Source organism: Phyllostomus discolor, chromosome 9 (assembly GCF_004126475.2).
Source record: "Phyllostomus discolor isolate MPI-MPIP mPhyDis1 chromosome 9, mPhyDis1.pri.v3, whole genome shotgun sequence".
In the NCBI taxonomy this organism is placed as follows: Eukaryota; Metazoa; Chordata; class Mammalia; order Chiroptera; family Phyllostomidae; genus Phyllostomus; species Phyllostomus discolor.
The window spans coordinates 69,320,360-69,346,373 of NC_040911.2; the positions used below are offsets into that span (position 1 = coordinate 69,320,360).

The following is a 26,014-nucleotide window of genomic DNA, read 5'->3' on the forward strand; positions in this document are numbered from 1 at the left end:
CTTCTTTAGGATCATGTTCAGAATTCTAAATGTAACTCTAAGGCTCTTCACTCTCTGACTTCTTGTATCCTGTTGAGGTTCATGTCTTGCCACTTCCTCCATAGCAAGCCAAGATCTGGCTACTTTGAGCTTCTTTGAGTTTCTGTATCATGCACAAGGAAAAATGGTGCAGCTTAGATATAGGTTTTCTCACGTAGCTTGCCTTCATTTGACATACTTACCAATTCTGAGGTTAATACCCTTCTCTATGTAACAGTGTCCCTCCTTAGGCCTGGCTCGTGACACACTTGTGTTTATTTGACTGTCATGGAATGGGAGCCCTCCAGGTACAGGGCCCACCTCTTCCTTAGACTGCTGTATTTTCTGTGCCTGGCTCATTCATTGCCTGATATTGTGCTCATTTAAAAAAGTAGATGCTCAGAGTGTCATTTTAGAGAATTGAAGATATTAAAACTCACATTTTATGACCTGAGACCATGCAACTCATTAGTAACAATTATATTTGTTGGCAGTGTATAGACTTTAATATCAAATTTGGATTCAGGTTCTCCCTCTGCTACTTACATGCTCTGAACCTCAGTTTCCTGTTCTATAAAATAAGGATGAGAAACCTGTCAGCCTGCTGGATTTGGGGGAACAAAGTGAGGGCATTGTGCACCGACTGACCAGCCCAGCACCTGCACATTTAAACACTCCTCAGGTGATAGGTTTTCATTTGAATTTGGATCTCCCAAATTTTGGAGTAGCATTTGGCTTATGACCATGCACTTGTGACATTGTCAGAGCAGTGTCTGTTAATAGTCACATTGAGCTATTGTTCAGAAAAAATAAAACTAGAGAATAAAGATAATTCCATTAGCAAAATTCTCTGAGTTTGAAAGTGTTTTATCCAGGAATTCTTTTTGACTGTATAAATATCTATAAAAAGATTAAACTGTACCAAAGTCTAAAAAATAATCTAGGAAAAATTCCCAAGGTTTGTTCATTGTTATATAAAGGAGAATGATTATATATTGACTGTAATGGAGCCCTATTCCCACTTAGTGTAATTACTTATGTGCTGGGCTCAGGAACTTGCAAAAATCGTGTGTGTTTGTGTGTGTGTATTATTGATTTCTCATGGATGGCAGTGCCTATAATCTACTGATTACTTTCATTTGATAGAAGGATGAATATAACCCTAAATGACAAGTTTCTTTTTTTTCTTTATTTTTAAATATACTTTATTGATTGTGCTATTATAATTGTCCCATTTTCCACCCTTCACTCCCCTCACCCTGCACACCCCCCTCCCACCCACATTCCCCTCCTTTAGTTCATGTCCATGGGTCATACATATAAGTTCTTTGACTTCTACATTTCCTATACTATTCTTACCCTTCCCCTGTCTATTTTCTATCTACCATTTATGCTACTTGTTCTCTGTACCTTTCCTCCTCTGTCCCCCTCCCACTCCCCTGTGATAACACTCCATGTGATCTCCATTTCTGTGGTTCTGTTCCTGTTCTGGTTGTTTGCTTAGTTTGCTTTTGTTTTAGGTGTAGTTGTTAATAATTGTGACTTTGCTGTCATTTTACTGCTCATATTTTTTTATCTTCTTCTTCTTAGATAAATCCCTTTAACATTTCAAATAATAAGGGCTTGGTGATGATGAACTCCTTTAATTTGACCTTATCTGAGAAGCACTTTCTCTGCCCTTCCATTCTAAATGAAAGCTTTGCTGGATAGAGCAATCTTGGATGTAAGTCCTTGCCTTTCATGACTTGGAATACTTCTTTCCAGTCCCTTCTTGCCTGTAATGTCTTTTGAGAAGTCAGCTGACAGTCTGATGGGAACTCCTTTGTAGGTAGCTGTCTCCTTATCTCTTGCTGCTTTTAAGATTCCCTCCTTATCTTTAATCTTGGGTAATGTAATTATGATGGGACTTAGTGTGTTCCAACTTCTTTGGGACTCTCTGAGCTTCCTGGACTTCCTGGAAGTCTATCTCCTTTGCCAGATTGGGGAAGTTGTCCTCTATTATTTATTCAAATAAGTTTTCCAGTTGTTGCTCTTCCTCTTCTCCTTCCGCTACCGCTATGATTTGGATGTTGGAACATTTCAAGATATCCTGGAGGTTCCTAAGCCTCTTCTCATTTTTTTAAATTTTCTTCTCCATTCTTTTCTAGTTGAATGTTTCTTTCTTCCTTCTGGTCTACACTGTTGATTTAAGTCCCCATTTACTTCCCATCACTATTGGTTCCCTGTACCTTTTCCTTTATTTCACTTAGCATGGCCTTCATTTTTTCATCTAATTTGCAGTCAAATTTAACCAATCCTATGAGCATCCTGACTACCAATGTTTTGAACTGTGCATCTGATAGGTTGGCTATTTCTTTGTTGCTTAGTTGTATAAAATAAGTTCCTAAGATATTTTAAACAGTTATTTTTATTTTTATCTTTTTTAATTTTTATTTTATTTTAATCATTGTTCAAGTACAGTTTTCTCCCTTTTACTCCCATTCCAGCCCACGCACCCAACCCCACTTCCCTCCCATTACCACCCTCCCCCTAGTTTTTGTCCATTTGTCCTTTAAATTTGCTCCTGTAAACCCTTCCCATTCTCCCCTGAAATTCCCTCTTCTTTCCCCTCTGGTCACTGTCAGTCTGTCCTCTATTTCTGTGTCTTTGGTTATATTTTGTTTGTTTCTTTGTTTTCTTGTTTAGGTTCCTGTTAAAGGTGAGATCATATGGTATTTGTCTTTCACTGCCTGGCTTGTTTCGCTTAGCATAATGCTTCCTAGCTCCATCCAAGCTGTTGCAAAGGGTATGAGCTCCTTCTTTCTTTCTGCTGCATAGAATTCCATTGTGTAAATGTACCATAGGTTTTTGATCCATTCATTTACTGATGGGCATCTAGGTTGCTTCCAGCACCTAGCTATTGTAAATTGTGCTGCTATGAACATCGGGGTGCATAGGTTCTTTTGGATTGGTGTTTTAGTGTTCTTAGGATATAGTCCCAGCAGTGGAATTGCAGGGTCAAAAGGCAGATCCATTTTTAGTTTTCTAAGGAAGTTCCATACTGCTTTCCATAGTGGTTATACCAGTCTGTAGTCCCACCAACAGTGCACGAGGGTCCCCTTTTCTCCACAACCTCTCCAACACTTGTTTGTTGCTTTGTTTATGATGGCCATTCTGACTGGTGTGAAGTGGTATCTCATTGTGGTTTTAATTTGCATCTCTCTGATAGCTAGCGATATTGAACATCGTTTCATGTGTCTTTGGATTTTCTGTATGTCCTCCTTGGAGAAGTGTCTGTTCAAGTCCTTTGCCCACTTTTTAATTGGGTTGCTGGTCTTCTTAGAGTGGAGTCGTGTAAGTTCTTTATATATTTTGGAGATTAAACCCTTGTCTGAGGTATCATTGGCAAATATGTTTTCCCATACACTTGGTTCTCTTTTTATTTTGATACTGTTTTCTTTAGCTGTGCAAAAGCTTTTTATTTTGATGAGGTCCCATTTGTTTATTCTTTCCTTTATGTCCCTTGCTCTAGGAGACATGTCAGTAAAAAAGTTTCTGCGTGAAATAGCTGAGATTTTCCTACCTACGTTCTCCTCTAGGGCTTTAATGGTGTCACATTTTATATTTAAGTCTTTTATCCGCCTTGAATTTATTTTTGTATAAGGTGTAAGTTGGTGCTTTAGTTTCATTTTTTTGCACGTGGCTGTCCAGTTCTCCCAACACCATTTGTTGAAGAGGCTATATTTATTCCATTTTATGTTGCTGCCCCCTTTGTCAAATATTAATTGACCTTAGAGACTTGGTTTTATTTCTGGGCTCTCTGTTCTGTTCCATTGGTCCATGTGCCAGTTTTTATGCCAGTACCAGGCTGTTTTGATTACAGTGGCCTTGTAGTGTAGTTTAGTGTCAGGTATTGTGATCCCTCCTACTTTACTCTTCTTTCTCAAAATTGCAGCAGCTATTCAGGGTCGTTTATGGTTCCATATAAATTTTGGAAGTGTTTGTTCTATGTCTGTGAAATTAACCATTGGTACTTTAATAGGTATTGCATTGAATGTATAAATTGCTTTTGGTAGTATGGACATTTTGATGATATTAATTCTTCCAATCCATGAATACGGTATATGTTTCCATTTGTGTCTTCCTTGATTTCTTTCTTCAGTGTTATGTAGTTTTCTGAATACAGGTTTTTTAACTCCTTGGTTAGGTTTATTCCTAGGCATTTTATTTTTCTTTTGCTATTTCAAGTGGGAATTTTTTTCTTGATTTCTGCCTCTGCTGTTTCATTGTTGGTGCACAGAAATGCCTTTGATTTCTGGATATTGACTTTGCATCCCACTGTTTTGCCAAATTCATTTATTAGGTCAAGCAGTTTTTTGGTGGAGTCTATAGGATTTTCTATGTACATTATCATGTAAATGACAAGTTTCAATAGAAGGATTTAATACTTTCATTGTATATCACAAATTTGATCATTGCTTTTAAAAGTGAATTAATTGTGGATATTTTGGAAGCAGGCTGCTAGGGCTTCAAATCCTGGCTCCACCATATCTTATCTTTATCACCTTGAACAAGTTCATTCATATACCCAAGCTTTGGTTACTAATCTGTGAACTGGAGATACTGTTTGCTACCTTTAAGGATTTGCAAGGAAGATAAAGTAAGCTAATGTGTGAATCTCTAAGCACAGCACTCATTTCTGTTTACAAAGTCCATTAGCTATCTTATTCTCAATATTATACCAAATTAAATTGGTGACACATCTATTTGAAATATTTGTTAGCTCATTGTAAAGGTAACTGTGTTCAATTTGGACTTGCGCATTACCCAAGGAAATAATTCATGGTGAATTTTCCCATAGTTCAAGTTTTAGGATGTATCTGCCATCTACCACAACAGGAAAATGTGTGAATTATAGTTCATGCTATTTATTAGTGAAATAGTGAAATCTTGCATTAATTAAATCTAGTGTTTGAGGAAAAATCGGCCTTTGTTATATTTTAATGAGTTATTTTTTCAGAATTTTCAATGGCTCAACCCCATTTATTTTGCTTCCATTATGGTAAATCTGTTTCTGATCTATGTAGCCTCATGTAACTACTAGTTAAGGAGGATTTTGACAAACTTCCTGTTGTATAACTATCTGCAAAGTAGAAAATTTGACTATTGTTTGCTATTATTACTCATACTCAACTATTATTAGTGCTATAATTATCATGGGAAGTGTGCATAACAGCTAACTCTTTGGAGTGTTAGAGTGTTTGCTTCAAGAAAGTATTGGGAAATGTGATATTTATGAAAAGACATATCAATTTGTCCTTGGCTATTGGCTTTTGTACCTTATTGCTTTTCTCCTAATATTTTCCTCAGTTAATTCTTTTCTTAACTGATGTCTGTACTTTCTCTCTCTACCTCCCTGGCAGTCTTTTCCCTATAAAAGGACCCATCTGTCTAAGGTAGAGATTCTTCATTTTTATATACTCATCGGTCACTAAACTGCATGGAGTAGACATGCTTCTCATTTAGAAGTCTCTTTTCACTATGCTTTTTCAGTACAGTGGTGTTTTGTTTGTTTTCCTTTAAGTCAAATGTTTTTATTTAGTCTGAATTCAAGCACCCATAAAAGAATGTCTAATTTCTAATCATAGTCATAGAACAGAGTATTCATTTTAAACTTGCTAATTCATAGTAGCGAAAAATCATTCTTGAATAACTGATGCTCTTTGTAAAATGTACCTATACAAAGATTAAGAGAGAGGAAAGCTTTGTAGAGAAGCGACTCATTTTCATTTGATTTTATTTAGACTTGAATTTGAGCGGCAACAGCGTGAAGAACTTGAAAAATTAGAAAGTAAAAGGTAAGCTACATGGGTTACTGAGTTTTAACACAACTGTAATTGTGGATTTTTATGTTAATGTCTTAGACTGATTTCATCTGTGTCTGTTTCAGTACCTCCCTCTAGCTCTATGTCTGTTATGTACATGTCTAATGACTGTAGGCCATTTTTCTTTAGCTGGTTAGTTTTACTTCCTGTTTGAATTTTTCAAATACTGGTGAGAAAGGAGGAATTGAGTTAGTAGGCAAATTTAATATACGTATTAAACTTAATAAACTAAATATATACTTGTTTAAGCTTAACTCAAAAAAATATATCTTCCTTAAGAATATCAGCTGAGTTTTTAAAAAGCTGAAAGAGTGACAATTTCCCTTTCTTATGCCTCCCCCCTTTTAAATATCTTTTCTTATGCTGGTTGGCCATTTGTATTACCCTCTGTAATCCACTTCTTAGTATTCTGCACTTCATTTTTTTGTGTACGTGTGTGTGTCTGTTTTTTTTTTTATTGATTTGGGGAGTTTTTATATGTTCTGAGTACAATTATTTGATTTAAAAATTTCCTTTCCCTTTTTCTGTTCTATTTAATAGTCCAAGAAATGGACTAAGATATTAGAGTAGAAACTAAAGCCATAGAAAATATACAAAGTGAATATTTATTTTCTAGAATCTGGACTTTAGGTATTACAAATGAATCAGTTTCCAGTATCATATAAGATAGATCCTTGGTGGGTCAGGAGAGGGAAGCCATGTATCAATGTTCTTATATACTGTGTTCTTGCTTTGGAGGCCATCTCAATCTCAAAATATTGAGTTAGCACCCAATGGAAATCATTTGTTTTCCTGGACAACACATAACATGCAACCCCTGGGATCATGCATTTAAGTATTCTAATGAAGGCTGTTATTTTCAGTTTTATGAATTAATAAGCTAATATTTTGGGCCATTTGGTGATTACCATCACCATTTGGTGATTACTAGTTTTCCTAAACTAGTGATTAAATGCTAAATAGCATGTAGTTATTTGAGCAGGAACAATGAACTGTGGATTGTCTTGACTTTGATATTCAACCCCAATGATTTGAAGACAGCATAAGCATTTTTATGAAATGTCATCTCATAACTGAATTTCTGTTGCATTTTAGCCATTGGGCTGAACAAAATTATTCATATTTAAATTTAAATTGGTCATGGTTCTTTCTCTTTGAGCTCATGGGGCTTTTAAAATTATATCATTCATAACATATTATGCTTATAGACTCTACAAAAGAAATTATATCAGAGGCTACTTTAAGAGATTAGGCAAATACTATGAAATATGAAATGATGTTGGACGGTTATAGAGTGAAAAAAATAAGCAGGCTACTATTGGAAATGGAAAGGCAAACAGTTCTCCCTCATTTTTATTGTAGTGGAGGGTTTGGCTTTATATTGTATATTCATTTTCAGAGCATTTCAGGGGAAAGAGAAACATTTGAACACTGTGATCAAATAATGATTAGTCAACATTTTGCATTTCAGGAAACTCATAGAAGAAATGGAGGAAAAGCAAAAATCAGATAAGGCAGAACTAGAGCGGATGCAGCAAGAGGTGGAGAGTCAGCGCAAGGAGACAGAAATTGTCCAGCTCCAGATCCGCAAGCAGGAGGAGAGCCTCAAACGCCGCAGCTTCCACATTGAAAGCAGGCTGAAGGATCTGCTCGCAGAGAAAGAAAAATTTGAAGAGGAAAGACTGAGGGAGCAGCAGGAAATTGAACTGCAGAAGAGGAAACAAGAAGAAGAGAGTTTTCTCCGGGTCAAAGAAGAACTGCAGCGGCTCCAGGAACTCAACAACAATGAGAAGGCTGAGAAGATCCAGATATTTCAAGAACTGGACCGGCTCAAAAGGGAAAAGGATGAGCAATATGCCAAGCTTGAACTGGAGAAAAAGCGGCTAGAGGAGCAAGAAAAGGAGCAGGTCATGCTGGTGGCCCATCTCGAAGAGCAGCTCCGGGAGAAGCAGGAGATGATCCGGCTCCTCCGGCGAGGGGAGGTACAGCGGGTGGAAGAGGAGAGGAGAGACCTGGAAGGCATCCGGGAGTCCCTTCTGCGGGTGAAGGAAGCCCGTGCTGAGGGTGACGATGATGGTGGGGAGTTAGAAAGGGCTCAGCTACATTTCTTAGAGTTCAAGAGGAGGCAGCTGGTCAAGCTAGCCAACCTGGAGAAGGACCTGGTGCAGCAGAAGGACCTCCTGAAGAAAGAAGTTGAAGAAGAACAGGAAATCCTAGAACGTTTAAAAACTGAGAGTGAAGAAGAATTTAGGTTGTTGGAAAAAAATGATGATAGTGTCATGTATGTCACCCAGCTCACTCAAGACTTAGAGAAAATAAAGCCAGCAGAGTACAGGCTGCAATATAAAGAACGCCAGCTCCAGTACCTCCTGCAGAATCATTTGCCAACTCTGTTAGAAGAAAAGCAGAGAGCATTTGAAATCCTTGATAGAGGCCCTCTTGGCCTAGACAACACTCTTTACCAAGTAGAAAAAGAAATGGAAGAAAAAGAAGAACAGCTTGCACAGTACCAAGCCAATGCAAGCCAGCTGCAGAAGCTTCAAGCCACCTTTGAATTCACTGCTAACATTGCACGGCAGGAAGAAAAAGTGAGAAAAAAGGAAAAGGAGATTCTAGAATCCCGAGAGAAGCAGCAGAGAGAGGCTCTGGAGCTGGCTGTAGCTCGGCTAGAGAGGAGGCATTCAGCCCTGCAGAGGCGCTCCACCCTGGGCCTGGAGATCGAAGAGCAGAGGCAGAAGCTGGCCACTTTGAACAGCAGCAGCAGTGAGCAGTCAGGGCTGCAGGCCAGCCTAGAAGCTGAGCAGGAGGCCCTGGAGAAGGACCGGGAGAGGTGAGGCAAAGGAAAGGAGAGCATGGTGTAGCACTGGTGCCAAGTACACTGCATTTCCTGCTTCTCATTCTTTTTTAAAAGTAATTCTTTGAGCTTTTGTATTCTCTAATCCACAGGCAAATGCTTATTTGCCTGAGAAAAATATCCCTAAACATCCTTTACTTCCTCCTTACAACCCTTGTTTTAGAATCATTGGCCTCAAGTTGGAAAGACTTGAAAACAAAGCCCTTGTCCATGACCTCATTGACCTATGGAATGTGTATGTTTCAATATTTGATAAATATGACAGACTGAGAACTTACAGCCTTGAGTCCTTCCTTCTTCTTTCTTTGTTCTACTCTGTCTCCTCCCTTCCATTCCCCTCCCCACTCTCTCCTCCCTCCTCTCTACTCCTTGCTCTCCCCTCCCTTCCCTCCCTCCTTTCTCCCTTCCTTTCTTCTTTCCTTCCTTCTTTGTTTTCTTCCTCCTCCCTGCTCAGCTCCTTCTTCTTTTTCCCTCTCTCCTTCCTCATCATTGGCATCCTCTCCCTGACTAGCCCTAGTTACAGTAAAGCACCCCCCACTGCCTTCACAGATACTGATTTTCACACCCGAGATGGAAGGGAACATACTTCTCCCACCCTGATGATTCACAGTACGTATTTAAGGGGAGGCCCCAGGATTCTGTATTTAAAAAGAAACAACCAAACAAAACTCTCTCTGTTTCTGAACCCCCAGTAGTATGTTCAAATATGTTTGATGATCATTTACTGATATTACTGTTGGTGGTGTGAAAAATAAAACTAGAAAGTAGCACTATTTTCATGATAAAGGGAGAATGAATACTCTCCCCCTTCGCCTATTCCCTATCACTGTTCCCCACACAGCAGGTTCTCAAAATGAATAAATACATGAATTGGAGAATGCTTTTCCTGGTAACCTCAAGACATGATGCCAAGACTCTCAGGCCTGAGGACCACCTGGTGGGCATGTATCACCTGATTTGTCCTGCACAGGGCTTAATTGCTGGCTCAGCCCTTTCTGGCATGCTGACCTTGGGCAATATCTTTCATCTTTGAGCCACAGTGTCCTCACCCTCATAGGGAGGGGAGGGTGAGACCAGGGGCCTGTGCATTATCTTAGTTCCAGACCTTTGTTCAGTTGAGATCTTAACTGTAAGCCCAGGTTGGAGGGCCTGGAACGCTGCCCCCCTTCCCAGCATTCCTCCCACCCTCTTTCGGGGCTGCAACAGAAGACTAGTCAGCTGGCCAATAGGAGCCCAGCTGGACATTGGCAGAAGCCTAGGGTCCATGCTAATGGCCAGGCAAGGCCTACTCTGAGGTGTTGCTGGAGCCTCCATCCATTATCTTGACTGAAAAGGTCTGGACAACCTCCTTTCAAATGATCTGCTTATACTGTGAATTCTATTTACAGTTACTCTCTAGTAATTCCCTCAGGCAAAGCAGCAACAAATAACAATCAAAAACCATAATACTATTACTTCAGAGAAAAAGGTTGGAGGTTTAACAATATGATTGCAGGTATATTATATAAATGAAATTGCTGGACAAAACTCCAGCCCCAGGAAATTTGAAGTAGTAGAGGGCAGGCTCTCAATTTGTATCCTGCAGTGTGCAGTAAAAATGCAGCGTGAGCTTTTAGCTTGATGTCCCTGGCTCTCATCATTTGGCTTTGCTCCCTGCCATTTAGTATTAATACTCTATTATAGCTGATACAGTATTGTGATTTCCATGGAAGTGATTTCCCAATGTCAGCATTCCTCCAGCAACCACGCAAAGGAGGCTTTTAGTGTCACGTGTTTTGATGGAGTAGACTTTTCTAAGACCTAATTTATGCCAACAAATCTGAGCTCTTTGCTCTGGTTGTGATGCTCTTGTGGTTTTTTTAGTGTTTTATTATCTCTCAAGGTTCTCATGGCTAAGCCAGGGCCTGCCAGGCAGCCTGAGTTGACCACTCATGAAATGCACAAGTGCGCAATATTAAATATGTGGAAACATATTAGACAGCAGTGCACTGAACTTGGCTTTGCCTGTTGGTTGCTTTGTGGACAAAATTTAATCCAGTTTCTATCTTCTTTTCTACTTAATGGTTATATAACCATTGGGGACAAGTGTCAAGCAGAAAGTGGCAGAGCAACAGCTTGAATCTAGGTCTAACCTCCCAACTCTTAACCTCTTGTCTGTTGACACAGAGCTGCTGCCCTGACAGGCTGGTTCTTCACATATGCTGCAACCATTTGTATAAATCCTGCTCAAGGCTTCACTCGAACCCCTTTGCTCTGTGGAGTCATTTACATGGTACCAGCCCTGAAAGATGTCTTTGAATAGCTCCACTGGGCAACATCTTAATTATAAACATTGGCAGTTACCTACTTATATTCGGCTCATTTTCCTTATGATCTCTGAGACTCTGTTAATATTGTTCCCTGGTTGTTGGCCCCAGCACCTGGCCCTTAACATCACTCTTTTATGCACATCCCTTGTCCTTTGAAAATACTGTATGCTATGCAAGTTGATGCTCTGTAAGGACTTGCTAATCAGTAGACAGGTGAAGCACTGAGTTAAGCAGGACATCGCCTCCCAATGAACCCATGAGTGCTAACCTTGGTGACTGCATAAGCTCATTTTAACAGTTTAGAAAGTGGCTTTCATGTTTGGGATGGAGCAGTCAGATTGCTGCTGGTAACATCAGAGAGCTGGAGGTATTATAGTGTGTTAGCATCTAAAGAATCCCTAATTTTTGGATCTGGATGAGTTTAGAGAGACTAACCTACTATCTAATTTGTTACCTAAAGATATGGAGACCCAGATTTCATTACCTTGCCCCTAGTTCACACACCAAGTGGGCTGTACCCTCTAGGTGAGTCTTGTGTTCCCTGGGACCAAGTTCACTGGCAAACTTGGTCCTGTAGCCTGATGACTCCAGATTCAAGTACCCTGGGTCAGTGGGAGAACAGCCTCACAGACAAACGATGTCATGTTAGATATATTATTTATCATAGGAGATAAAGTTTATTGCCACAGTTTATGGTTTATATGAATTTCTTGAGACAGCCAGCCTATTTTCCTACATCTCTCATCTTTTTGCCTCTTCTGTATTGTCTGTCTTAGCCAAAGTGGATTCCTGATTTTCGTGGCTTAGCTTCTGTGTTCGTATTGCTTTGTCTACCTGGGGAACCCTCTACCATCATCTCCAAAGCTCCAAATTCCTACTGGCCTCTGAAGGTTCAACTTGGAACTACCTTGTCCTTGAAGGTTTTCCTAGATGATGGTTTTAAAAAAGAACTCTTTAAAGCTTAGATCTCTTTTGTCAAACAGAAACACTAAGTGGGATCTTGATATATAGTAAACAACTGTCTTATGGAAGCCAGGGTAGAGGGCTCCGAATCCTGCACATCTACCTCTGAGGATTTGCTTGGGGACTGTGGAAACATCTTTGCCCTTGATGATAAAACTCTCTAATTTTTGGACGCCTACAGCACTTGATCTGAACCACTTTTGTGGCCCATTATCACCTTATACCTTATCTTTTAGGTATGTAGCATCTTTTAGAAGATAACTCTCTTTGCGCAATTTTTGTCTAAATTCCCCATGGTTTCTAAAGCAATGTCCCAACCAGTGATGATGCTCAGGAAATACTGTTAATGAGTGAATTCATGCAATTTCCATTTTTGTAGGTTGGAACATGAAATCCAGCAGTTGAAGCAGAAGATCTGTGAGGTTGATGGCGTTCAAAAGGGGCATTTTGGTACCTTGGAGGGAAAGGCTGCTTCTTCCAGCTTGTCGTCTAATGCTGAAAAATCTCACCTGGTTCCTCTGATGGATGCCAGGTATTGGGCATTAAACTGATACCACACCTACATTTCTGATGTGGTGCAATGAGTCCCTGTACCTCTTATTGGCCAATTAACTTATGGAGGGGTCTGTCAAAGTGACAAGTAATTTATGACCCTGAGACATGCTTTGTCTCCATCAACTGCTGCCTGGCCAGTGGTGGGTTGGGTTTTATTTAAAGGGAACCAAAGACCTGAGTACTGGCCAGCTAAATCCAAAGAATGCTGGTATGAGTAGTTTGTTTGAGAAGGTAGAAATAAAAGACCCTGGGAAACTATCTCATCCAGAGAGGAGTAATGCAAGGCCAAATTGAGAGGGACAAAGAAATAGAGTTAATTGAATTGTGTCAAGAAGAAGAACCTATACTGACAGTTAATTTATAGGAGTCATTTATTACAAATAAATGAAGTATATTACAAAACCCATACCAGTATATTCAGGATGATCATGAATAACATAACTTTATATCTGGTGTTCCTATAGTAAAATGACTCTCAACTTGGGTGACATTGTCAAATGCCCTGTGGCTTAGAGCTCTGATAAATTGACCTATGTGGTCTTTGTCTGTAAGAAACTGGATTATTTTTTAACACCATTTATGTCATGGATATGACATAGAGATATGTATTTGGATATGAAGATGTACTCAGAATAGCATGAGCCTCTGTAGCCCTTTACAAATAGGTCTGTATACTCCATGGGGCTAGTTTAAAAATTAAGTAAAAGTCCTGGAGGTAATTCATTTGTTGTGGCCTTGGCTCAGGTTCAGTTGCACTTGACTTTATTTTCAATACTGAAAGGTAAATGCTGTACTTTATTACTCTAAACTCTGTTCTTCTGGGCTATCTTGCCTAAAATATTAATTTCTTTACCCAGCATTTCCAAAAATCATTTTGCTATGATTAATACTACAAAGAATAGCTGTAGGACTATGCATGTGCTTAGAAAGGTGAAACCAGATTTTTTTAGTGTGGTAGCATAAAAATATGCAAAACAGTTAATTTTAACTAATTCATCTAATCAGTGTCTGGGGGAAGGATTGCCTAGAGCTGACTACGACTTCTATCTGAGCATTCTGACCCTTAGAAAGATTTTAGATGGAAATAAAATTCTGTAGTCTGCCTGGTTTCTCTGGATGGTTGTACTTCATACAATTCCACCTACATTCTATGAGGTATGAAATATGCAGTTAACAACTGCCTTAAAAGTCAACTGTTTCTGGTTTCCAGTGCCTTGACCCTGTGACTAGCATTCTGGAAGGTAGAGAATATCAGAATGTGGTCTCTTCTAGCTAGGTGTAGGCAACCCAGTTGGAGAGAAGAGACAGAGCAGGAACAATGTAAGACATTTTTGAGATAGTGAAAATTCATGTAAGGAGATAGTGAAAATTCATGGAGATTATGTTTTCTTCTTCTTTATTGGTTTTTTACTTTTAATCTTCTTAAGTGACTTTGTGATGTGAGCAATAACCATCACTGTTTTCTGTGTGAGGAAACCAGGGCTCATTGAATGAAGTGTTGGGTCTGAATTAGTGATTCATGGCTGGCATCTGCGGAGCCTTGGGAAACTAGGGTCTGTGATTCTCCCCTACCTGCCAGCAGGGGATTGCTTAGTCTCCCTTCCATTCTCAAGATTCTGTTACCTGGCCAGTCCTCTTTCATTTGGAGAAAACACAGATAGTAAACTAAGAAACCTAGTGCCTAGTAAAATGGCATTAGGTTTCTTAGAAAGTAGAAAAATGTTTAAGGTCCAAGAGTAGTTGTTCTGTTTGGCATTTAAAATGAGAAAGTTTCTTGTTATGAAGGGCATAGTAAAAAAAGTGTCTCCAGTGCCCTGTGTGGTTAGAAGTGCTCAAGTACCTCCATGTCCACCATTCGCAGGGTCAATGCTTACATTGAAGAAGAAGTCCAAAGGCGTCTTCAGGTTTTGCATTGTGTGACTGGCAACAATAGCAACATGTCTGCAGTTATGACGAAGGTGAGCTGAAGGAACCAAAGTAACACAATCATTTTAAAAATGAATTTTCAATAAGTGGTGGTGGTGGTGGTTGTAGGATCTTTTGTTACTGTGTCTCAGTGAGAAAATTGAGATGCAAATGTTCTAGAAAAATTAAGTATTGCTTGGGTGAAGCTTAACAGTTCCCAAATAGTATTAGTTCAAAAGTAACTTTATTTATTTTAAAGTTTTGAAGTTCTGGGGGAAATTCTTAAGTGGATATAAAGTTTATTAAATGTTTTATTTACTTCATTTGATTTAATACTACTTGGCCACAAAAAAGAAGAAAATTTTACCCTTTGCAATAATATGTATGGACCTGGAGAACATTATACTAAGTGAAATAAGCCAGTCAGAGAAAGACAAATACCTTATGATTTCACTCATATATGAAATCTAATGAACAAACTGACCTAACAATGAAAATGGGAACAAAGTCATAAACGGAGAGCAGTATGACAGCTGGTGAGGGTGGGGGGAGGTTAAAGAGTGGAGAGATGAGCAAAAAGAAAAGAGGACTCATGGACATGGACAGCAGTGTGGTTGGTGATTGCTTGGGGGCAGGGAGTATAAGGAGAGTAAAGGGCAATGGAAAAAATACAAGAAAGATTTAAAAAATAAAATCCCAACTGAAAAAAAATATTAAAAAAATTAAAATTCTACATGTAATTTTTTTGTTTTCTCAAAAAATATAACCAATGTCACCTGAAACTAATACAAAATCATATTAAATGTAAAATGTAAATTGTAGTTGAAAAAACATATAAAAATAAAAATACAACCAATTTCCATAACTATTTATTTGATAAGTTATTCAAAGTAGAAGTATAATTTTGCCTTTGAGAAGACACATATTTGTGACAGGTTGATCTTTATCAAAATAAAAGCATTGCATTTCTAGCCTGCAAGTTTAAGAATTATTCTAAGGACATCTTGCTTTTAATATTATTCTTGCTATTTTAAAATTAATAAATAGTTCATTCCTCTTACAGGGAGACAGATCAATAGAGTCATGTTTACTATGGAATATAAATTCTATAGAAAGGTTGTCATTGTTGAATGACACGTATGTTTCTTTAGAATTTTGTTCCCATAAACATTTCTAATCAAATTAGTTATTTCCTCCTCTGTGAACATGCTATAATTTAATATAGAGGGCTTTTTATTTTCTTTTCAGAATAATGAGAAACTTCACAATGGTACCATTCAACGTAAGCTAAAATACGAGGTAGGTAATGATTTTTTAGATTGATAGGGTTGCCTTAAATTATGGCATGATCATATGATTAAATTTTCTTAATGTTTAGTTGCATAATTAGAATTTTGAAGTCCCAGTGAGATTAATGGCTAATAGGGAAGGCAGGCTATTCTATGGACTAAAAATTAAATGGAATTTTGCAGGCTGAAAACTGCTTTGACTGTATTTGACTGGCATGTAGCACTGGTGGAGGCGCTTTGCCCACTTTTTCATTGGTAACAGTATCCTTTCCCTTGGTTTGCATTTAAAAAGCAGAATTGTATAATCTGAATCAGATATGGGACTTGGAAATGTAACAGTACTTCTAGTTATTTTAAAAACCCTGCTTATTTTATAGACTGAGTTGGCAGTAGTAAAAAGGGAATACTTCTTGGTCTATTAGCTTATTTCTCTGGTGGATTGTCAAACCAAGGTTTATTTGGGCATATGATTTGTAATGGTTTACTTTTATTTTTCTCCACTGAGGGTCTTTCCCATACATTGCTAAATTTAAAAAAATAGTAAGGTGACATAAATCTTACAGATGCAGTTTCTAAATCACTGAACAGAGTAAGAGATGAAAAAAGGGGTGCTCCACAGCAGGCTTACCTGATTGGCCATGGCCGTGTCCTCCTCCAGGCATCCGGTAATGGCATCTTCCTCTGGACAGCCATTTCTTTAGCCAGTAACCCTGTGAAGAGCAGCATGTTGCCTTTCATTTCTTTGTATCCATAGTGCCTGGCCTTTCATGGTGCTGGTTTGTAGATATGGTAATAGCAATCTAACCAGGTAAAATTAAGAAACGTCATACAACAAATCAAGAGGTGAGAGAAGTGTTACTCAGGTTAGAGTACTTGTCAATTTCTTTTAGCCTTGCTGTCTGATTTTCATTAAGTGTGCCCTGATTACTTTTACATTTTGGACATATAGTCATAGATTCAGTTTTACAATTAAATTTGACCTTTTGAAAACTGACCCAAAGGTCTTAAGATTTAACTTAGAATGAATGAAATTTTAGACCAAGAAATGGATACTGTGGATCAATTCTATAGAATGTATTTTTGTAAAAGGACTTGGCAATTTTTAAAATATATAATATGGAAATTGATGTTCTATCTGTGAATCTGGTCATTTATATTTTAAATCATATATCAATCAATACTAATGGCTTAGGCTTTTGATTTAACCTCTGAATCAATCCACACAATGAAACAAATGACTGCCAAAATCTTCATTTGCAAAGAATCACAAAAGCTGCTCCCACATCCTCTTTTCAACTACTTTTGACATCTTAAACAGAAAAGGTGTCTTATCCCGCTGCTGCCCAAAGATGTCACTGACACGTCCAACAGAGAGGAGAGGAGGGAGGTGGATCAGAACAACCGCCAGAGAGATCCTGTGTCTGGGAGTACCTCAGGCCCTACAACCTTCTCTCCAACATCAGGAGAGAGAACCCGCCAGCAAATGGATCAGCCCTCAACACCTGAGGTGCTGCAGGACAGTGATTGCAAATATAATCATCCTGAGTACACAGGTGGTTTTCAGTCAAAATGTCTCAGTCTGTCTAAAATCCCTCTTCTTAATGAAAACAGCACCAGCAATGCAAAACATTTTCAGGTTAACTCAGAAAATTTCAGTGAGCCAATGACTCATAAAAACGAACACAACTTGGGAATCGAGTCCAGCTGGACTTTTCTGCAGCACACATGCCAAGAAGTGTCTATAAACAGTGGAAATAAACAGACCAGGAAAAGCAAGTTACTCTGCTATGTTCTCTCAGAAAGTGTTTCTAGTGAGGAGAGAGCATCTGCCAGCATTTTTCAGAATTCACCACCCTCAAAATTTTGTAGTGAGCAGCACACTGAGAAAGAGTTGGCTTCCAAAAAACTTAGCTCTCCAGAGTCCCTGATAAATATCACGACAGAAGGAAACAGTGGATTGGGCTACTTTTACCACCTTTATAAAGATACTAGCAGTCACCTGCTACAGGCTGGCACAAAGGTGATCAGCCATGCCAGGCACATGGGGCACCTATGGGACCCCAGTGGGCTCACCTCTCAAGTAAAAACATTTATCAGAAGACTGCCATTTGTGAAACACTTACCGCTGGACATGCCCTTGAAGTCACACTGGGTATCACCAGAATCTCATTCTTTTCCTGCGGAAGATCAGGTTGGCAGCAGCAACAGCCAGGAGGCAGGGGCTGGCAAGAGAGCAGAGGTGCCTTACAGAGTACCAGGCTCTACAGCTGCAGAGGTACCAGGTCCCTCACCGAGCTCAGTTGTCCACCTGGAATGTGAAGATGCTGGATGGATCTCTGCATTTAAGCAGACCCTTGTGCAATTCCCAGATCAACTGCTGAAACTTCAAGAGTGCCCTTTAAAGGACTTTCTCGAGCATATGGCTTGTTTCTTACCAGAACTTTTGGGTGGCATGCATGAAGTCAGAGGCGCTTACTGGCTTGCTGTTGCTAACTGCACAGAACCTGACCCCCAGCCAGTGTGCTTGCTCCTGCTTCCTTCAACATTGTTTGCTTTGGTCCTGTCAGATAACCCCTCAAGCTCCATGAGCATTTTTCATGCTCTACCTCTCTCTGAACTACAGGAGATTGAAATCGGCTTTGGTGGGCAGAGCATTCGATTCCTGTGCTCTGCAGAGAGTCTCCTGCTGACTGTATTTAGTTATAATAAGAACCTTTGTCAACAAATATGCCGAGACCTCCTGTGTGTCCTGATGTCCGAGTCTGATGCTGCTGCCTGCACTAGTCATTCTTTGCTCCAGCAAGATCTGGTGCAGCTGTCTCTTGACTGGAAAGCAGAAATCCCTGATTTAGTTTTGTCAAACGGAGTTCGATTGTCATCCAAATTCCAGGATACCATGGTTGACATGATTTACTTTCTTCATGCAAATATGGAAGTCAACATCCCATCTCTGGCAGAGGTTCAGTTATTGCTCTACACGACAGTTAGAGTTGAAGATGATTCTGGCCAAGACTCCTGTCAGTCACTGGTCCTTCTGAACACTCATGTTGCCCTTGTGAGGGAAGACCGAGTTTTCTATCCACACATTCGGTCTCTAAGCACACCTCCTCCACGAACACAGTTTGATGTCATCAAATTTCGTGCTTTAAGTGAATTCAGGTGCATTATTGTCCCGGAGAAGAAAACATTACCAGCAGTCCAGCTTGTCTTCTTTCAAAAACAGGAAGTTCCGTCAGATTCAAGAAATAGTCTGTCTGAGCACTCTCCAGAAGCCCAGAATGCCCAGACTTTCACCAGCTCATTGTGTCTTCAGGGCAATTGGAATGTGGCTCCTGAGGTCTGGAAGCTGACACTCAACTCTCAGGATGAGGCTCTGTGGTTAATCTCACATTTGACAAGGCTCTAGGGAGGAAACTTATGAAAACACTGCATATTTTTTAGGTCTATAATAAAATGAACATTATGAAAGCAGTCAAGGACTATGAATATGTCCATGTAATGAACTGATTTGAAACTGGAAAAATGCAGACCTCTAAAATGAAAGATGTAAATATATTAAATATCTACAATAAAATAAAGTAGGTCATAGCAGAGTACTTATAAACTGTGCTTATCACCACCTTGTTTTATTTCTTGAACCTTAGTCTTGTGAACTTGGGCCTACCTCATTATTTGTGAAGTGATTAAAGCATTTCTGATTGTGTTTGGCTTCATGTTGACTTATAGTTTGGGTTAGAGCCTGTCTCAGCCTGCTGGATTCTGGCAGACTAATTTGTGCTGCCTGAAAAAGTGTCCAGTCTGGCTGTGACCTTCATTGACATCCTCCATTTTAGCTGTGACTAGGGCAACTCTGTAACAGAGCACATTAGTGATACATCCAGCTTCCCAAACGTCCCAGGGATTTCACATGCCCTCCCCTCACTGTAAGAAGTAGAATGAAGATACTACATGCCCCTGGGGTGGCTTCTCAGTTAATTGCCTTTTCCTTTCTTCTTTCGGACTTTGTGGCTATTCCTCTCTGACCTTTGTGATCTCAGCTTCTTACCTGTTGGTTGGCGTATTTTCGACTGCCTTCCCCTATGCAACGTGCCCCCCATACCAGTTCTTTCTTTGGGCTCCTGTATTTCTGCCCTAGAAGTGCTTTTCATGTCCATGTCTTATTTCTGACAGCTTGTATTGTTTTATCAGATATAGGGTCACCTCAGAAGGCATTCAACATTTTTCCCTGGCTGTCCTTCCTCTTTCCTTTCACCCAACCCACTGCTCATATAATCTCTGTGTTCTGCTGTACTGAGCCAGTGTGCTGGTCTCCCTTCCGAGGTGAATTCATGCCCGTGTCGGCCTCAGGTAGGTCTTCTGTCCTCAGAAGTACCATCCAGAAGTCAGTTTCCCACCTCCTCTGTTAGAGGCTTAAAACTAGCCTCTTTAGAATTTCCCTTTCCTCTGTTTGACCCTTTCATCTACCTCTGTTCACATTTCAATAAGGAATCAGATTGCATGTTTTGTGTCTACCTTTTCTGTCATCTGACCCTGGGTTGCTCTACCAGTGTGCTCCTGTTTCTCGAGTTTGTGTGCTCTACTATATTCCCAAGTCTTAGATGGAAGGAGGCACACGACTCCAATGCTCTGTCCATGTGGTGCCGCCTTCCAGCTGGGATCATGCCAAGCTGACAACAGTAGCTACTCGCATAATGACATGCATAGTTGAGGAAATCAGCTTTTCCCCTGAGCCATTCATATTACCCTTGGCATGGAGGGGTCATTTTCTTTTCTGGTCAGATCTTTGCATAACAGGCAATGTGAATGTTGCAACCTGCTCCCTCATCATTTCTGTTCCTAATTGATGATAGGGAGAGTATCAAAACTTATTCAGAACTTACCATGTCCCTTTGGCCAAGAAATGCAGATCTTCCCTCTTTCCCTTGTCAGAGCTAACAACAAGCTACATGTTCCTCATTAATTTTCCTCTACCCAGGTTCTGGGGAAGTGAACAGAACTAGGCAATAAACTGGAGAGTATATGAGGATCCACAGACTGGTGGGCACAGCCTTATTTGTGGTGGCCAAGTGGACACTTTGTGAGGCCACAGAATTTAAATCCTTTTAGGTATGGCATGTTTTTATTTCCCCCTCCCCTCCCACCCCCACACACACAGGCATGTGCATATCCCATTGCCTTGTACAGGAAGGCTTTCGAGTCTATGATGAGCACATCATTAAAATTAGTTTGTCACATTCTTGCCAGGTAGATCTTCCACCATGAAAAAAGTAATAAAAAATAAACCATAATAGTCTTCTAATATCTTAATAATATTTCTCCCAATACATTTTCATATGTTTTGCTTTTTTCAGCTTTTTAAAAAAAATTGTCCCATCGAGTATTTTCTCTTCATAATCATGAAGCGCAGGGAGAGTGGAATTTCAAGTGCCTGCATAGGGACACTGTAGTTGGAAAGGAAATAATACATAAGTAGTACAAAATTTTGATAAAGAATGATAAATATTAAACAGACATTCTTGTCCTTATATGTTAAAAAGGATAATTCTGTTGCATGATAAATTATGATCTTTAATATTGTTCATACATGGAGCATGCAGCAAATACAAGCACTGAATGAAAATCATACGATTCATTGTAACTTCTCAGTCTGCTTTATGATGCAAGCAGGCCACAATGAGGATTGCATGGGGAGTCACTACATAAAAGAAGTAGCCTCCGGCATTCAAATTTTACATGTCACTTCTCTGACCTAAATACACATTTTACCTTGAGATCAAATATAGATTTTGATATCAAAATTTGATTTACTATCCATGAAAAATATTAAAGTTGTCATAATACCTGTAGAAGCCAGTGGAGTAGTGCCTGTGCCCTTATCCACTGTGGCTTCAATCCTGGCAGCCTCCCTCTGGCTGTAGCAGCTCATTTTTCGGTTCTGAGCCCATGGAGCTACTGTAGTAGGGCGAGTATGAGTCTCAGCATCCAGTTTAAAATGACATCTCCACTGTAGTGAGTTCCTGCATTGGTGGAAAAAAGGGCTTATACATACTTTATGTGGCATTTTGCATTGTAATATAGGAATAAACATATACACTGTGGGGTTTATTAACGCATTCTGCATAAAATCTCCCTGAATATTTTTAAAACAGTGATTTTGCCTGAATTTGATTAAACTCCATTTTGCTCTGTTTTGCTTACAGCTGCCTGTTTTGCAGACTTGTGGTGGGTGGGATGAATTTATTTAGGCTTTGTTGAAAAACATTCAAAACACTTTGTCTCCCTGTTCTCATTACTTTAAAAAATGCATGTGAATCCTTTGGAGAGAATACTTATGCCTCCCAGCAACAGTAATTATGATAATTTTTGTTTACATTTCTTTTCCTAGGTGATTTAATGTTTTGAATGATAAATGGAACACTTTTATTAATGCATCTTTGATGGTCAAGCAATCTCACTGGTGGCCAGTTTCTAATGAGGTCATTTGAATTTGCTTACATAGGCTCCAGTATGAAAGTTGGACAATTCTGAGTCATTCCTTAAAATATATTTTGTAACACATGTTACACCAGTCAGCTATTGCCAAATAACAAATAACCCCTAAAATTTTCAGTGACATACAAAAAATACCCTTTTATTTCTCACTGATGGTTTACAAATTCGTTGAGGCAGCTCTGCTGTAAAAAATTTGGTCATCCGAGGTCAGCTAGGGTTGGTCTGCGCCACATGTCTCATTTCATGTTCTGTGCTGAAGGGAGAGTGGCCATGCTGATGAAGACAGAAGCAGAAAAGGTCAATTCTGCCTCATGTCTGTTAATGCCACATTGGCTAACACAAGTCACATGACTGAGTCGAGTCAAAGAGAAGGGGTACGCTCCACTCATCAAGAAGCCAAAGCATGACTAAGACTATGTACTACTACTGCAAGGGAGAGAAGAGTTGGGACCAATAATTCATTCTACCAGAGGTTTATGATGTCAAGGTTCCCAAGGCAGTGAAGATAAAAGTTCAAATACATCTTTAGGACTTTCCCCTAACAGAAATAGGCAGTCATAGGAAGGACATATGTTATAAGACATTTAAAGTTAACCTAGTTCAACTTGCTTTTCAATTCAGTCTTTGCTTGACTTGGCCGTGGATGGGCTGATCACTCTCTACCACTGAAGCGGTGTTTTCATTGGGAACTGCTATTGTTGTTAGACCATTCTTTCCATAGTCTTCCCTGTTGTGATCTCCACCTTCAGAGTGTGCCCACGGCACTCATCTATGGCAGAATAGAAGAGGTCTATTCCACCCTCAGTCCCTCTGCTGTTTCTTGCACAACAGTTTCCAAACCACCACAACCCAGTCTCTTGTTAGGGAAGCAGCCTTGTAATCTTGTAAAGCCTTTGCAAAGAATGGAACAAAACAATCCTATTGGTGGGCAGGAAATAGATTCATTGTAAATTACTTTTCCTGCTTTTAAAAAAAAATCTGGTTAAAATCTTTTGTTGCCGAAGATGCAGTGGGTTATAGTGATAATAACCCCAAACACCCTTTATATTGTGGTTGACAATGTACAGTTCTTTTTCACATATTGTTCCTTGGGAGCCCGCAGTGATCCTCCTGGGGTGGAGAAACTGTTTCCTTGGTCTTAATTTCATACTTGGGAATTGAACTCAGAAAGGGTCACTTAACTGAGATTTGGAGCTCAAATCCAGATCCTACTCCATAACATCTATAGATTTTCCACAGTACCCAAGTCACTTTCTCATGATGGTTATTCTTGACATTGATAAATTTTTAATTGATTTTTAAAGTAAAAATGACTATACTAGGAACAAATATTTGGAAGAAATGTTAATTCTTCTCTGACTTACAAGTTTTTTTTTTCTTGGAATTTCTAGACATTCAAGATTATTCTTTTTATGAGATTTTTTTTCTTCAAGAATTGCCTTACATGTTTCTTTGCAATTCCATGTTTCCTTGTATGGACCTCAGTCTTTTTTTTCCCCCTCTTCTCTGCATTATTAACTCCTATAGAAGAAAAGTCTGGATATAGTCATAGCATGAATATAGTACAGATAATCTTGTATGGTCATTTTTGTTTCTTGATATAACAACACTATACCTACGGAAACCTGGTGAAGAGAATCCCCACCCCCCACTTTCATTTGTTTGAACCTTAGACTTCAGCACAATTTGAACCAAAGTTAGATCTCAGCAAAACTCAGTGAGTGAAAATGAGTGGCACTTTCATGGTTTATTAAAGACATTGTAGAACTAGAAGGGACAACACTTGATTTTCTCTCCTAGGGGTTCTGTACTGTCTATAATCGTTTTTGGTAATGAGAGCCACACAGCAGTTGTCCGCATGTTCTCAGTCATTCTTGACCCATTACATAATCTACTTTAAATTATCCATTTAATGATGAGTTATCTAAAAACAATGACTATTAAAGGGACTAGTCTTTGGCAATCCAGAGATAAATGGCAACAATTTTAATAGTTTCAGGTTGAAACATTCATCAGATACCCACTATTTCCAAATCCTGAAACAATGTTGATCAACTCAGATCTGTGTGGATGAAATAATCCATTCTGGTAAGAATCTTGGATTAGAAATATTAGCCAAACCTTTTGGATGTACCCAAAGGCCACTAGGATAAATAAGATATTCCACAAGCATGAACATCCAACATGGTATAATTTTCTGGGTAATTTATCCTTAATATTAAATATAAATATTAAATATCCTTAATATTAAAGTTCAGTAAAGTAAAATATATTAAAGAAATACTCTTACTTAGAAACCTTTATTTTTTGTATATATATATTCCTTATTTCTGAAAACCCATATTTGTTTATATGTATATATACATGTATATATATAAGTACATATATAAATTAAAGAAATACTCTTTATTTGAAAACCCTTATTTCTGTTTCCTGACATAAGTATTCTAAACTTACTTCGAAACAAGGTATGTTTAGCATTACTTCTTCATGCCAGGCTGCTGCTGAGTCCTCATCTTGAATGGGATGGTCAGGGTGTACCTGTAGCATGTGTGGCCAAATGTCGTAGCAAAATCCAATTCAGTTGTATGTACTAAGCCTTCAAAATAGTTTGATATTAGCACAAGGTTCCTTCGTGGCATAGGTAGGCTTCACCTTCTAAAGATACATATAAACATCTTGGCCCTTTACCATATTCATAATTTGTACCTGTTCACACAAGTAACCTTTATTTCCAGTTTCTTATAACATGGCTTATATTTGAGAATGTAACAGATCCTTACCATTTATGTTCCAGGCCAGTTTTTTCAAGCTGCTGCAGCATAGTACATACTTGATCTATAGTAGCCCTAATTAGAATTGTAACTGTGGTGGGTGTGGTTGAAAACAGGAAGAATTCGAAATACATGTTATGCTGGGACAAGAGAAAGGAGAATAAATAACTTTGTTGAGTCTGATAAAAACCAGTATTTTAGAAGCAAAGCTTAGATATTTGACTCTAGGTTATCCAACAACAGTTCTTAGATCTGACCTTGACATAGTCAAAGTATATACCACATTCAGCCTTCCGGTGTGTAATTAGAGTGTTAGGGAGAAATGCTAGTGATTCCCTGGAGAAGTGGTCCATCCCATGCCCTCTGCACTGCTGTCAGTAATCCGAGTCATTATTAAAGCCACTTCTTACCAATTTTCTTACTCTTCCCCTTTTGAAGGAGGCAGCGTGTGTAGGAAGAGAAGATGCTAATCTGGATATTTAAAATGTAGCCTGTGTTCTTCCTGCTTTTTTTTGTCTGAAACCCCAACTATAGTGTTTCTCCAACTGAAAAATAGCCCCTTTCTGGACACAGAACATTATTTCATAAAAAGCTTCTGAAAGATATTTCTTTGTATCTTAAACAATTATTTTTCTTGTGTATAGAAATGTAATCCAAGTTACTAAATATGTGCTTTTCCTTGACCTTTCACTTCTAAGTAGAACCACTCCACAGTTCATTTAAAATTCCCAGAAGTGTCCTATGTGGTTCCCTTTGCCGGATCTGCTATAAGACATGCCTCTGAACATACAGGCTTTCATGTTCCTTTGTTCATTCTACAATGTGTCAGTAGCTTACCTTCAAGTCTAAGACTCTTCTTTGCTACATGTAGGGAAACTGTGATTGATTCCAAAATAAATAATTACAGAGAAGCTTAAAAGCTTCCATAAATAATGAGATAAAATATGATACAGCACACTTTACTCGCCTAGTATAAAACTCAAGATATTCA

At 39.0% G+C, this 26,014-nt stretch overlaps 1 protein-coding gene across 3 annotated transcripts in view; it reads left to right on the forward strand.

Moving 5' to 3' along the window:
* KIF16B (kinesin family member 16B) overlaps nucleotides 1–26,014 on the forward strand; it is a 332,414-nt gene that overhangs the window by 228,585 nt on the left and 77,815 nt on the right. Inside the window, exons 18-24 of one of the 3 annotated variants that reach the window (XM_036009548.1) lie at nucleotides 5,421–5,453; nucleotides 5,802–5,855; nucleotides 7,354–8,712; nucleotides 12,388–12,540; nucleotides 14,425–14,521; nucleotides 15,717–15,767; nucleotides 17,076–22,047. In XM_036009548.1, the coding sequence (XP_035865441.1) occupies nucleotides 5,421–5,453; nucleotides 5,802–5,855; nucleotides 7,354–8,712; nucleotides 12,388–12,540; nucleotides 14,425–14,521; nucleotides 15,717–15,767; nucleotides 17,076–19,163 (3,835 nt within the window). In that variant the 3' untranslated portion in view covers nucleotides 19,164–22,047. Of the gene's footprint in view, nucleotides 1–5,420; nucleotides 5,454–5,801; nucleotides 5,856–7,353; nucleotides 8,713–12,387; nucleotides 12,541–14,424; nucleotides 14,522–15,716; nucleotides 15,768–17,075; nucleotides 22,048–26,014 lie in introns of those variants that run through there. The other 2 variants (XM_036009549.1, XM_028523744.2) reach the window with 2 other exon arrangements.